Source organism: Drosophila sulfurigaster, chromosome 2R (genome assembly GCF_023558435.1).
Source record: "Drosophila sulfurigaster albostrigata strain 15112-1811.04 chromosome 2R, ASM2355843v2, whole genome shotgun sequence".
Taxonomy (NCBI): Eukaryota; Metazoa; Arthropoda; class Insecta; order Diptera; family Drosophilidae; genus Drosophila; species Drosophila sulfurigaster.
The window spans coordinates 2137087-2149244 of NC_084882.1; the positions used below are offsets into that span (position 1 = coordinate 2137087).

The 12158-nt window shown below is 36.9% G+C and overlaps 1 protein-coding gene across 8 annotated transcripts in view; it reads right to left on the reverse strand.

Annotated features, from left to right (window-relative positions):
* Nucleotides 1–12158, reverse strand: part of LOC133835510 (autophagy-related protein 2 homolog B) — a 93890-nt gene that overhangs the window by 13958 nt on the left and 67774 nt on the right. For 7 of the 8 annotated variants that reach the window (XR_009893592.1, XM_062265471.1, XM_062265476.1 and 4 more), the window contains 3 exons: nt 5433–5565; nt 3643–4272; nt 3323–3537 (listed from right to left, as the gene is read on the reverse strand). Coding sequence is in view for 7 of the 8 variants with exons in the window: in XM_062265471.1 (XP_062121455.1) it covers nt 3323–3537; nt 3643–4272; nt 5433–5565 (978 nt within the window). In the remaining variant the exon portion in view is untranslated. Of the gene's footprint in view, nt 1–3322; nt 3538–3642; nt 4273–5432; nt 5566–12158 lie in introns of those variants that run through there. The other variant, XM_062265481.1, reaches the window with a different exon arrangement.

Here is a 12158-nt window from a genome sequence, read left to right on the forward strand (position 1 = left end):
GATGTGCTATACATAATATTTTTAAAAAAGGTCGATGTCGTGTCGATAATGAATGATGAAATATTTAGCGACGAGAATAAGATGTCAAAAAATGTAAAAATCCCCGCAAGCCTTGAGACAAAAATTTGTTTAAGCGATGGCACCCCAACTAACGTGTTGTGGACAACTAAAATAGGACCTAGAGGCGATTCTTCAATCGTTACAGCACTGATGATCTCACCAGAGGATGGTGATGGTTGAATTTCTTCAACCGTCTCCATCTCAAGCGACACCAAAGTCGAAGCAGTAGCAGGAGTTTCCATGCTTAATGACGTAATGTTATGGTGTGGAACTTCCAGAGCTACCGAGGGTTTAGGGGACGGAGAACTAAATTACATTAATTCGCCAGCGGGGGTAAGGATAAACTCATCAGGGACGGAGAAGCTACATCTTTGAAACCAGTTTGCGTCTGCCGTATAAACCCAGCGATATCAAGTTCGGAGTCCCTGCAGTATTCATAGGTCCATCTCAATCCTAATTGAAATTAAATCAACAATACAGCCGTTAAAGCCAGCACATTTCTCATGTGCTAGTACGTCGTCGCATAACCAGCAACAAACGAAACCAATTTAGGCACCAACCGGCACCCGGCATTTTTTGATATAGCAGACTAACATATTGCTAAAACAAAGTTAGTTAAACCAAACAAAAACAAACAAGTAAGAAAGCTACAGTCGAGTGTACTCGACTGTGAGATACCCGCTACCCATTTCGAATAAAATAAATATATTTTGCGGTATTTTTCTCAAAACATACCGAATATACTGCAAAATACTAAAAATATACCAAATATACCATATACCAAATGGTATATTTAATATATCTATATAGTACCACATTCAAAATATACCATAGGCGGCACAATATACCAGATTGTCAGCCAAAGCAACGAAAGTAATTCTTTAATAACTTCGACAATTTGTATCTGATCGCAACCAACCAATTTTCAGGAATCATAACTACTACAGTAATTATTGTACATATACCAAAATTCGCAACTCTAGCTTTAAAATTACGCTTGTTATTCGATTTTTTTGATTTGCGGGGCCGGAAGTGGGCGTGGCAAAAATTTGAAACAAACTTGATCTGCGTGCAAACATAACAAATGCTGTCGAAAAAAATTATTGCTCCATCTCTATTTGAATATAAAATTGACAGAAAAAATCACAAATTTTCCCGCCAATTTTTTTTTTTAGAGGGTCAAGACCATAGTCTTTAAATATGGGCGAATAACAAATTACCAACGAAGTCTAAAATTTTTTAAAAATATGTTTTAGTATTCTTGAAGTATTCTAATTCAAAAAATAAACTCAATTTAATGATACCGAACACAAAAAAAAATGTAAAAATGCCGCACTTTGCGACTTTTTGCCCATAGTGCACTCGCAAACAGAGTAAGAGATACACACACACTCGAAATCGTGAGGATACTGCGAGTGTGTGTGCTTGTCATACTCATGCCTTTCTTGCCTTTGCCTCTTCGCCACCGGATCATTTTAGACACTCGGCATGTAGACACTTGTGCCTTTCGGGTGGCTGTGCTTCGTGCAGATCATTTTTGCACTCATGACGAAATGGCTTGTGTCTTATGAGCATCTACTCAAATTCTGAACAAGTAAGAAATCTACAGTCGTGTATACTCGACTGTGAGATACCAGCTACCCATTTTGAATAAAAGCAAAATATTGCGGTGTTATTTTCAAAATATACCAAATATACTGCAAAAAATGCTAAAAAAAATATACTAAATGGTATATGTGGTATATCGATATAGTACCGCATTTAAAATATACCATAGACGGCACAATATATTAGATTGTCAGCCAAAGCAACTAAGACCCCTAGTAAGTAGGCGTTTTTGCCCATACAAAAGTATTTCTTTAATAACTTCGACAATTTTTATCTGATCGCAGACAAATTTTCAGCAATCATAACTATTGTAGTTATTATTATATATACCAAAATTTGCAACTCTAGCTTTAAAATTACGCTTGTTATTCGATTTTTTTGATTTGCAGGGGCGGAAGTGGGCGTGGCAAAAATTTGAAACAAACTTGATCTGCGTGCAAACATAACAAATGCTGTCGAAAAAAAATTATAGCTCTATCTCTTATAGTCTCTGAGATCTAGGTGTTCATACGGACGGACGGACAGACGCACAGACGGACAGACAGACAGACACACAGACGGACATGGCTAGATCGTCTCGGCTGTTGACGCTGATCAAGAATATATATACATTATAGGCTCGGAGATGTCTCCTTCTACCTGTTACATACATTTCCTGTCGGCACAAAGTTATAATACCCTGGTTCTTGATCAGACATCCGAGTATTTTCACAGACACTTGATAGTTTTTCTCCCACCTCCTCTATTGATGCTTGTGTGTCTCTGCTGCTCTTGATTAGATTTGATGACTATGAATGATTTTGGCGAGTTTCAACTTTGACAAATGGACGGTTTTTCTTGAAATTAATAATAATAATAATAATAATTAATAATAAAAAAAACAGACATATTTGCAAGTTCTTTACTAATTTGGATTTTCTTCATGTATTAAGTACATACTCTAAAATTGAATTTTAATTAATTATGCAAATAAGTGATTCCATAAGTCATTATGCATACGCCAAGTAATAATTTCAATTGTATTGAAATAAATAGTTCTTGATTGCTAATGAGCAAATGCTGTCGGCATTTCTTGCATCTCAACATGCATACATACGTACATATGTACGCGCCTGGCCACTCATAATTTCTTACCGAGGGTTTGTGTCTTACCAAGTACACACACCCATAACCACCGACACCGGCTTTATCCGAGTGCGTAAAGACAAAAAAAAAGTCTCGCACAATAAGTATCGTGGCTTTTAGACACCCATACTCATAAGTATGTGCATTTTTTGCCACCAATACTCATGAGTATGTGTATTTTTTGATACTCATACTCATAAGTACAAATGCGTCAAAAAAGTACATGAATAACAGGTGTACCGGTTGAGTGTGTATACACGTGCCGTTTTTGATATGTACTTTATGGGATCTGAGATGCTCCTTCTCCTTGTCACATACATTTCCTGCAGGCATAAAATTATATAGTAATACCCTTCTACCCTAAGGGAAGCGGGTATAAAAACCACTCGAGGATTGAATAAACGAATTTTATACATACAAATATAATATTAGATATGTACGTCAAAGTTCAATTAAAAAATAATATACAAATGTGATTCATTGCCAGATAAAAGACCTTATTTACCTGTACACAGAAAAAAATACTTACTGTTTTGTAGATTTAATTTCTGGGTCTGGAAAGTCCTTGCCTCCAAATAGATGCCAAGTAAATGTCATTTCACACAAGGTATAGCTTTCTTCCGAAATAGGAAAACTTATAGGTGATCGAAGGAGGTCAACTTTTTCATGTGGCATACTGAAGTGATTGTCTACGATTCGGAGAGGATCTTCAGAGACAAATACTTCGTCAACTCCAAAATTATCCTAAATAAATTGTTTCCCAACATTAATGGTATTCGATTTGAGGTGTTCGATATTACTGACGCATTCATTGTTGGCAGTCAAATGGCAAATTAATAGAAAACTTACCATAAAAAAAAGTTCATCCTCATGAATAACGTGGAAATCTTTCTCCTCCACTGTTGATTTATGCATGAAAGTTGCTGTCCCCAGTTCAGACTCAATTTGTGGTAAAGATTTTTCTAAATTGTCTTGATTACAGGGTTTTAAAAGTCGGTTAGACTCCAATTTTAAAATGTTGCCTTCATCGGAATTACTAAAGCATGAGCAGGAACTGGTTTTCAGGCGCGCATCATCTTCTGAAAACATATTTTTCCTATATTTTTCCATAGAAGAAGTATGTGTTGAAAGATTAGATTCGACGTCTTTGACAGCGTCTGCCATAAGCGTATTTATATGTTGGCTTGTTCTATCGCCTTTAGAGTCGGAACTTTTTGATTGATAATTATCACTTTTATTTTTGTCCATATTTTGTTCTGTTGATATTAAGTCTTTATCATTCGCTATATATGCAATAAGTTGAGCCAATGCATTCGCAGAATCAAAGCAAGTTTTTAAATGCACATCGTGAATTGAAGATCTTAAATTTATTTTCGGGTATAACGTGTTCTGATCATTAAGAAAGATTGAAATATTAATGAGTCCAACATTTAAGACTGCCAACAAATTATTGTTGAAACAATCCTTATAGCCATTCTCCTAAATATTCAAAAATAAAATATAAATTGTTTTGCGAAAGTTACATTAAAGAAGCTTTATAATTTAAAGATAAATAAATTGATAAATATTATATACTAAAAATAAATATTGAAATCAATTTCTATAAAAACGGTCATTGGGTGTATCACAGTCGAGCACATTTGACTCTAGCGTCATTGCAGGGCACATACATACGACGATTGCGACAACGAAAATAATTGCGTTGGGACTGATCGAGATATCAAGAAATTTAGTGGAATTGAGTGGTTATTAAAACATGTAAGAAAGCTATAGTGTATATATATATATATCAGCTCGATTGTTAGATATTATTCTCAAAATATACCAAATTGTATAATTGGTATCTCGATATAGTACCACATTCAAAATATATCATAGACTTCAAAATATACCAGATTGTCAGCCAAAGCAACTAAGACCCCTAGTAAGTAGACGTTATTGCCCATTATCTTATCTTATTTTTATCTGATCGCAACAAATTTTTCAGGAATCAAGGATATATATACTTTATAGGGTCGGATGCCTCCTTATCCCTCTTACATACGTTATAATACCCTTCTACCCTATGAGTATAAATAAAAAAAACTTAAAAGTTATTCAAGAATGAATTTTTTTGTGAACTATTTAGAATGTTGTAATATAACTTATATACTAAATATAGCTTTTGGTGTATTTAAATATTTTGGCGCGAAAACGAGATCGATCCGATTTCGTGTTGTGTCTGAATGTTAGCCTTCTGTTTCTTAACTTTTGGATATTTCATGAGGCGATTGAAGAAGTTAAAGTAGAAACTTTCATCGTGTCATTTTTTGACTTGGATATTTGTTAAACTATTCGTATATTAATGACGACTCTTGAGTTTCTAGTATGAAATATATCCATTTAAGTATTTTTTCAATGACTGCAAAAATTATGGGATGTCTGAAATATTCACAACATATGAGACTCATTTGTGAAGCAGAAAAAACACTATTAATATGATTAGTAACGAACATTGGATTTAATATAAAACAAATTTAAATAAACTATTCAGAAATGTAAGTCATATTTTAAAGTCTAAATCATCTTTTGTTTAAAATCGTCAAAAAAAAAAAACGAACTTAATTGATTATATTAGTAATAATATAATATTTACTTACTGCAGGTCCTATAGACAGGATGCAATCCTCAGTCATTACCCGTAAGGTACATCCTGTCATAGGATATGTAATGTTACTACTTAATGAGCCATAACTTATGTCCAGAGACGCCCGATAAGGAAAATGTTTTGGCCTAAAAATAAAAAAACAACTATCAATATTTAAAAACAATTTTATTCTTTAGTCGTATATCAAAACCGACATAGCGGCATATCTCTGCCGACATATCTCCGCACGGCAAAATTTTTAAGCGGAATTATGCCGTATTTTTTTGGCTGATCTATGTCGTTTTCAAAAAGTCATATCTCCGCGCGGACTTATGTCGCTTTTAAAGCGATATTTCTCCGCCGAACAAAAAACGACATATCTACGCGCGGACATATGACGCTTTTAGGCGACATATGTATGATGGAGATATGATGGTTTAAAACAGGGGTGCTCAAATTCGTCTTATGGCAGTGCGTTTATTAACACAGATACAAGAAAACGTGTACATATGTAGCGGCGCTTTTGTGTAGGGGCGCAGCTGTGCACTGAGAGAAATTACGATTGTATTTTGTGTTTACATCCAGAACTATGAAGCATATTTCGCATTGTACTTCACATTTAAAGTTTTTGGTAAAAAAAAGTGCTCTCCAATTCATCACTCATTTTTCTAACCCGCCAAAAAATTTAACATAACACTAACGGTGGTCCACCACGAAATAAATCAAAACCCAACCCAGGCAGAAGAATAAGTTCCAGTGCATGTGTTCGAGGAAAAAACAAAAACAAAATACATTGCGGTCAGCGAAGCGTGACGACGGAAAGAGATGTAATGAAGAAACAAGCAAAATTGTTTTTGTTTCGCGTGCAAATCGAAGCCCATATGCACGGTGCTTATGGGCGCACTACCCATAAGCACAGAGCATCTACAAAAACAAAAGTGCACTCAGTGTATAGGCGTTGAACACCCCTGGTTTAAAACGTCATATCTCCGCGCGCATATATGTATGTCGCTTTATGTTCGGCGGAGATATGTCGCGCGGAGACATGTTGCTACCCCATCAAAACCATCTACTGAATTCTGCCGGCTGGTTAGGGTCTGCAAGACATCAAAGTAGCAGATCTACTATGCGCCGATGTCCTGGGAACTCGAGATACTGATAAAGGGATTTGCTTCTTGTCTAATGGGCCTTTTTGATCTGGTAACAAGTATGCTAGTAGGGAGCATATAAACACTTAAAATCCGACTAGCATGACAGGTCTAACGTCGGTGAAAGCAGCGGGGCTCTTTGGGCCTGATAAAAATTGCCAAACACAAGGTAGCTGACAACTCAGGTAGATCCGTGTCAACCCAAAAGGTGGAGTCCATGGCAACCAAGCGCCAACGGTCTGCTGACAGTCCATAGCAAGGGACACCATGGATCAAAAGGCAGCGAGCACATGAACCGCAACTTTTACTGGAAGTGCAAGGCCCCTAGGTAAGTAGTCGTTTTTGCTCATACAAAAGTATTTCTTTAATTTCTTTCTTTTCGACAATTTTTAGCTAATTTAGCCAAAACTCTAGCTCTAAAATTAGACTTGTTCGATTTTTGTTGATTTGCGGGGGCGGAAGTGGGCGTGACAAAAACAAACAAACTTGATCTGCGTGCAAACATAACAAATGCGGTCGAAAAAAAATTATTGATCTATCTCTTAGAGTCTCTGAGATTGTACGGAAAGACTAGATTGTCTTGGCTGTTAACGATGATCAAGAACATACATATACATATACTTTATAGGGTCGGAAATGCCTCCTTCTACCTGTTACATACATTTCCTGCCGGCATAAAGTTATTTTACCATACTACTCTACGGGTCACGCGTATAATAAAGTTGAATTATATTTCTATAACATATAATCCCTGAGACCTACATTGGTGTTCGTCTCGGCTGTTCACGATGACTAAGAATACTTTAAGGGTTCATACATGATTCTTTCTGCCTGTTACCCTATGTGTAGCGGGTAAAACAAGAATGCCGATGACCTGCTTTTCAAGCGCATGGGACGTTCGGACGTTGGGAGCGTATACTTATGCTTAGAAGCAATCCAACCGACAAGGTCAAGGTTGTGGTCAGGGGTGCTTGGAGACAGATCTCGGTGCACTCACTCGTGTGTTAAGGTATGCTGAAGATGTAATGTTGTTTATCGTCTGCCGATTCTCTATAATATAAATGTTTCAATTGCGCTTTCTATTTTTGTATGCAGATCAAGTATTTAGTTTCAGGTAGCGAGCACAATCGACTGTAGCTATTTTGCTAGTTTTTTATCATGCTTTGTTTGATATTGATTTTTTTCATGTATATTTATGATTTGTATTTTATATTACTATTCTTACACATAATTATATATCTTCAAAAATTTTCTGCGCCGTTCCTACGTGCGAAGTCTGCCATGCGCCGAGCTGCCCCTACCATACAATTTTTTTTTAACCTAAATTATGGTGTTTTTTTAGTGGAGTGAAGTATCGACAACAGTGTTGTCGGTGTATAGGTTCACCGTCTTGCGTATATATTCTATGAAAACTTGGGCTCTTTTCAATTGACAAAATATTAAAACATATATTATATTAAATGAAATTATGACATTATAGAAAATCGCTTCATAATAACAATCTCATGAAATTACATTTTAACTTAAAACATTTTATGTTCTTCTAGACTTTAGGTTTACATCGGGGTATAGCAATGAAACGCCCTAAAAACGTGTGCATTTTCACTGCATTAGTAATTATGATATGGATGGTCAAAAGGTGTACGTGAGCAGTTCCAAGCACGCAAGTCAATTACAACTAGTTTTATAGTAAAAATAGGTTTGACAAATTTTGCGACAGATTAAATTAGCATCAACTGATAACTTTTCGTTCATTATTTCTTCGAATGATCATGGCTTTTTCTCTGCGGCTTCAATTACAGTTGTGCTTTGTTTGTGAATTAGACTACATAATTCTGTCTAGATCAGAAAGAAACTTGTTGAATAATTAATAACAGTACAAGATTTCAGCAAAAGATTTGATTTTTCTAATTACTCTCTTTTACATCCTGATGGGATTTCCAAAGAACCTAATAGTTTGGATTTTAATTGGATGTTTAAGCTTTAGAACCCAGAAAGTGTATTTAAACGGCTTTGTCTCAAGATCAGTTGGGAGCAATTCCGGAGTTCTTCAAGGCAGCTACCTTGGTCCCTTGTTTTTTATCTTGTTTATTATTAGGGATGCTGAAGATGTAATGTTATGTTTATCGTCTGCCGATTCTCATTGTGTGCACAGAAATCTTAATTACAATAAGCGTAACGTAGGTATTTGTCTTTAAAAAAAATGCAAAACATCTTGAACATATTAGTTAGGTAGGTACGAGTATGATTTTCATAGGTATCCTTTTAGCTCCAAGGCCCAACTTTGACCTTTATTTCTTGACTGTAACATAGATAATCGTTTTTTTTGGCGTACAGGGGTAAATTAAGCGTTGATCTAAAGTATTTTAATGATCCTTAAATTACAAAACTTCTCTATACTTCGTGCAAAAGTTTTCTGAGCCAACAAAATTAAACTATCAGCTGCTGAGCTAAAACTTCGATTATGACTTCAATGCGATAGTTAATAATTGATCATTTATATTTGATATTGATATTACTAATTTCCGCAGGGATGCTTTAAACTATTAAGATTTTAGTTAAGCTTATGACCATTCCCCCTTTTGTTATATAAGCTTAACCTTATTGGATTCTCTCTCTCTTCAAAACAACGTTCGGCCGTACAGACTGGTATGGATCGCTACATACAAATAAAACGTAAGCTTAGCCCGCAGAACTCTAGACTTGGTAACTCTGCTAAAATAACTCGAGGCACCTCAAAACAATCTACAATAGAGAAGCCCATAGAAGCAAACAGATTTGCTATTTTGGCAGATAAATCCGATGATATACCTCCTGAAGACATCGTAGGGGACAACAAAAAGCCTAAGCCGCCGCCGATTTACATTCGAGAGAAAAGTTCGAATGCTCTCGTAAACTCGATACTGAATCTAATAGGACCAGACAATTTCCACATAATTCCATTAACAAAGGGAAATATTCATGAAACAAAAGTCCAGACTAAAACGGAAGAAAACTATAGAATTTTGTCGAAGTATTTAAACGACAATAATAAAAACTTCTACACGTACCAATTAAAAAGCAGTAAGGGCCAGCAAGTAGTTCTAAAGGGTATTGAGCCGGAAGTAACACCAGCTGAAGTTACAAGAGTACTGATGGAAAAAGGTTTTAATGTAAAAAATGTTATTAACATTTCGAACAGAGAAAGAAAGCTTCAACCTCTTTTTAAGGTAGAACTTGAACCCGAAACCAAATCCAAGCCTCTGAAAAAAAATGAAGTGCATCCAATCTTTACTCTCCAGTTCCTACTACACCGCAGAATTACGGTAGAGGAGCCGCATAAAAGAAATGGACCGGTGCAGTGTAATAATTGCCAGGAATATGGCCACACAAGGTCTTATTGCACGCTTCGACCAGTATGCGTTGCTTGTGGAGACCTTCATGAATCTCACAAATGCCCAAAAAATAAAGAGGATCCCAGCAGCAAAAAGTGTGGAAACTGTGGAGGCAACCATACGGCTAACTACAGGGGCTGTCCAGTCTACAAGGAACTGAAAAGTCGTACACACCTAAGAGTGACCACTGCTCACTCACATACACCACCTATGAAATCTACACGTAATGTCTTCCCCCCTACAGCTGTTAAATATTTAGCCAATAATGAGTTCACCGACAAATCCGCAAGCTTTGCAACTGCTCTAAAATTGGGTCTTAAAAGTACCGCTCCCACCAATCCAAGATCATCAGTTTCCCCTCATCAACCAAAAGAACAGTCTACGAACAAACTTGAAACAATGATATGTAATCTTCAACATAGTATGATGGAGTTCATGTCATTCATGCAGACAACTATGCAAGATCTTATGCGAAACCAGAACGTTTTGATTGAGCTGCTTGTTGCTCAAAAACAGAATAAATAAATCAATGGCTCCACTCCGTATATCACTGTGGAACGCCAACGGCGTCTCACAGCGCAAACTCGAGCTAACTCAATTCCTTAATAATAACCATATCGATGTAATGCTACTCGCAGAAACTCATCTCACAAATAAATATAATTTTCAAATTCGAGGCTACCTATTCTACAACACGAATCACCCAGACGGGAAAGCACATGGAGGCACTGGGATTCTGATTAGAAATCGCATGAAGCACTGCTTCCACAATAGCTTCGCCACTAACTTCATGCAAGCTACATCAATAGATGTGCAAATGGATTCCCGATCTTTAAAGCTTGCCGCCGTGTACTGTCCTCCTCGGTTTACAATATCAGAATCCCAATTCATGGAATATTTCAACTCTCTGAGCGAACAATTTATAGCAGCAGGAGACTTCAATGCCAAGCATAGGCATTGGGGATCTCGACTTGTGACTCCTAAGGGAAGGCAGTTGTACAATGCAATAATAAAAGCAAGCAACAAGCTAGACTGTGTGTCACCTGGGACACCTACATATTGGCCAACAGATCCTAGAAAACTGCCAGACTTGATAGATTTTGCAGTCACAAAAAACATTCCTCGCAACCTGATAAGTGCCAACTCCTTATCAGATCTATCGTCTGATCACTCGCCTGTACTTTTTCATCTAAATCTACATCCAGTTGCGGTAGATAAACCATTCAGACTAACAACGAATAAAACCAATTGGCTAAAGTATAAAAAATATATAAGTTCGCACATTGAGTTGAATCCACGTTTGAATGACGAAGCTGATATCAACTTATCCACAAACACTCTAGAATCCGTCTTGGTCGCAGCAGCTCGCGTATCAACTCCACAAACGCAAAAAACATCGAACAATAACAGATACACGAACGTTGAAATAGAGCAGCTCGTTCTAGCAAAGCGACGCTCACGGCGAGAATGGCAATCCAACAGATCACCATCCGCAAAACAAAGGTTAAAAGACGCTACACGGAGGCTCTCAGCTGCACTTCGTCATGAAGAAGAAAGGTCCCAAAAACATTACATAGAACAGTTATCCCCAATGAGCTCCAAGTTCCCACTTTGGAGAGCACACTCATCTCTCTGCGCACCAATCGAATCTGCAATGCCAATAAGGACATCCACAGGCAACTGGGCTCGAAGCGACAAAGAAAGAGCCGTCAGATTTGCAGAGCATCTTCAAAATGTATTTCAGCCCAACACATCATCAAACGGGATCACACTGCCAGCAACATCAGATATCGACACATCAACGTATGAACCTATTGTATTTAGGCCACATGAGTTACTCAAAATCATAAACAAACAACTCAACCCAAAAAAATCTCCAGGATGCGACCTAATATCACCAAAAATGATTATTGAACTTCCTCTCTGTGCTGTTCGAGCTATTTGCCAGCTCTTCAATGCAATAACGAGACACGGACACTTTCCAGAGAGATGGAAAAAGTCGATCATTATAATGATACCAAAACCTGGCAAAGACCGCACAATCGCTTCATCATATAGACCAATTAGTTTACTAACGTGTCTATCAAAACTCTTTGAAAAATGTTTCTTGGCACACATTACCCCATATCTCAGAACACACAACAAAATCCCGATTCATCAATTCGGTTTTCGAGAAAAACACGGAACCATTGAGCAAGTCAACCGCATAACCTCAGA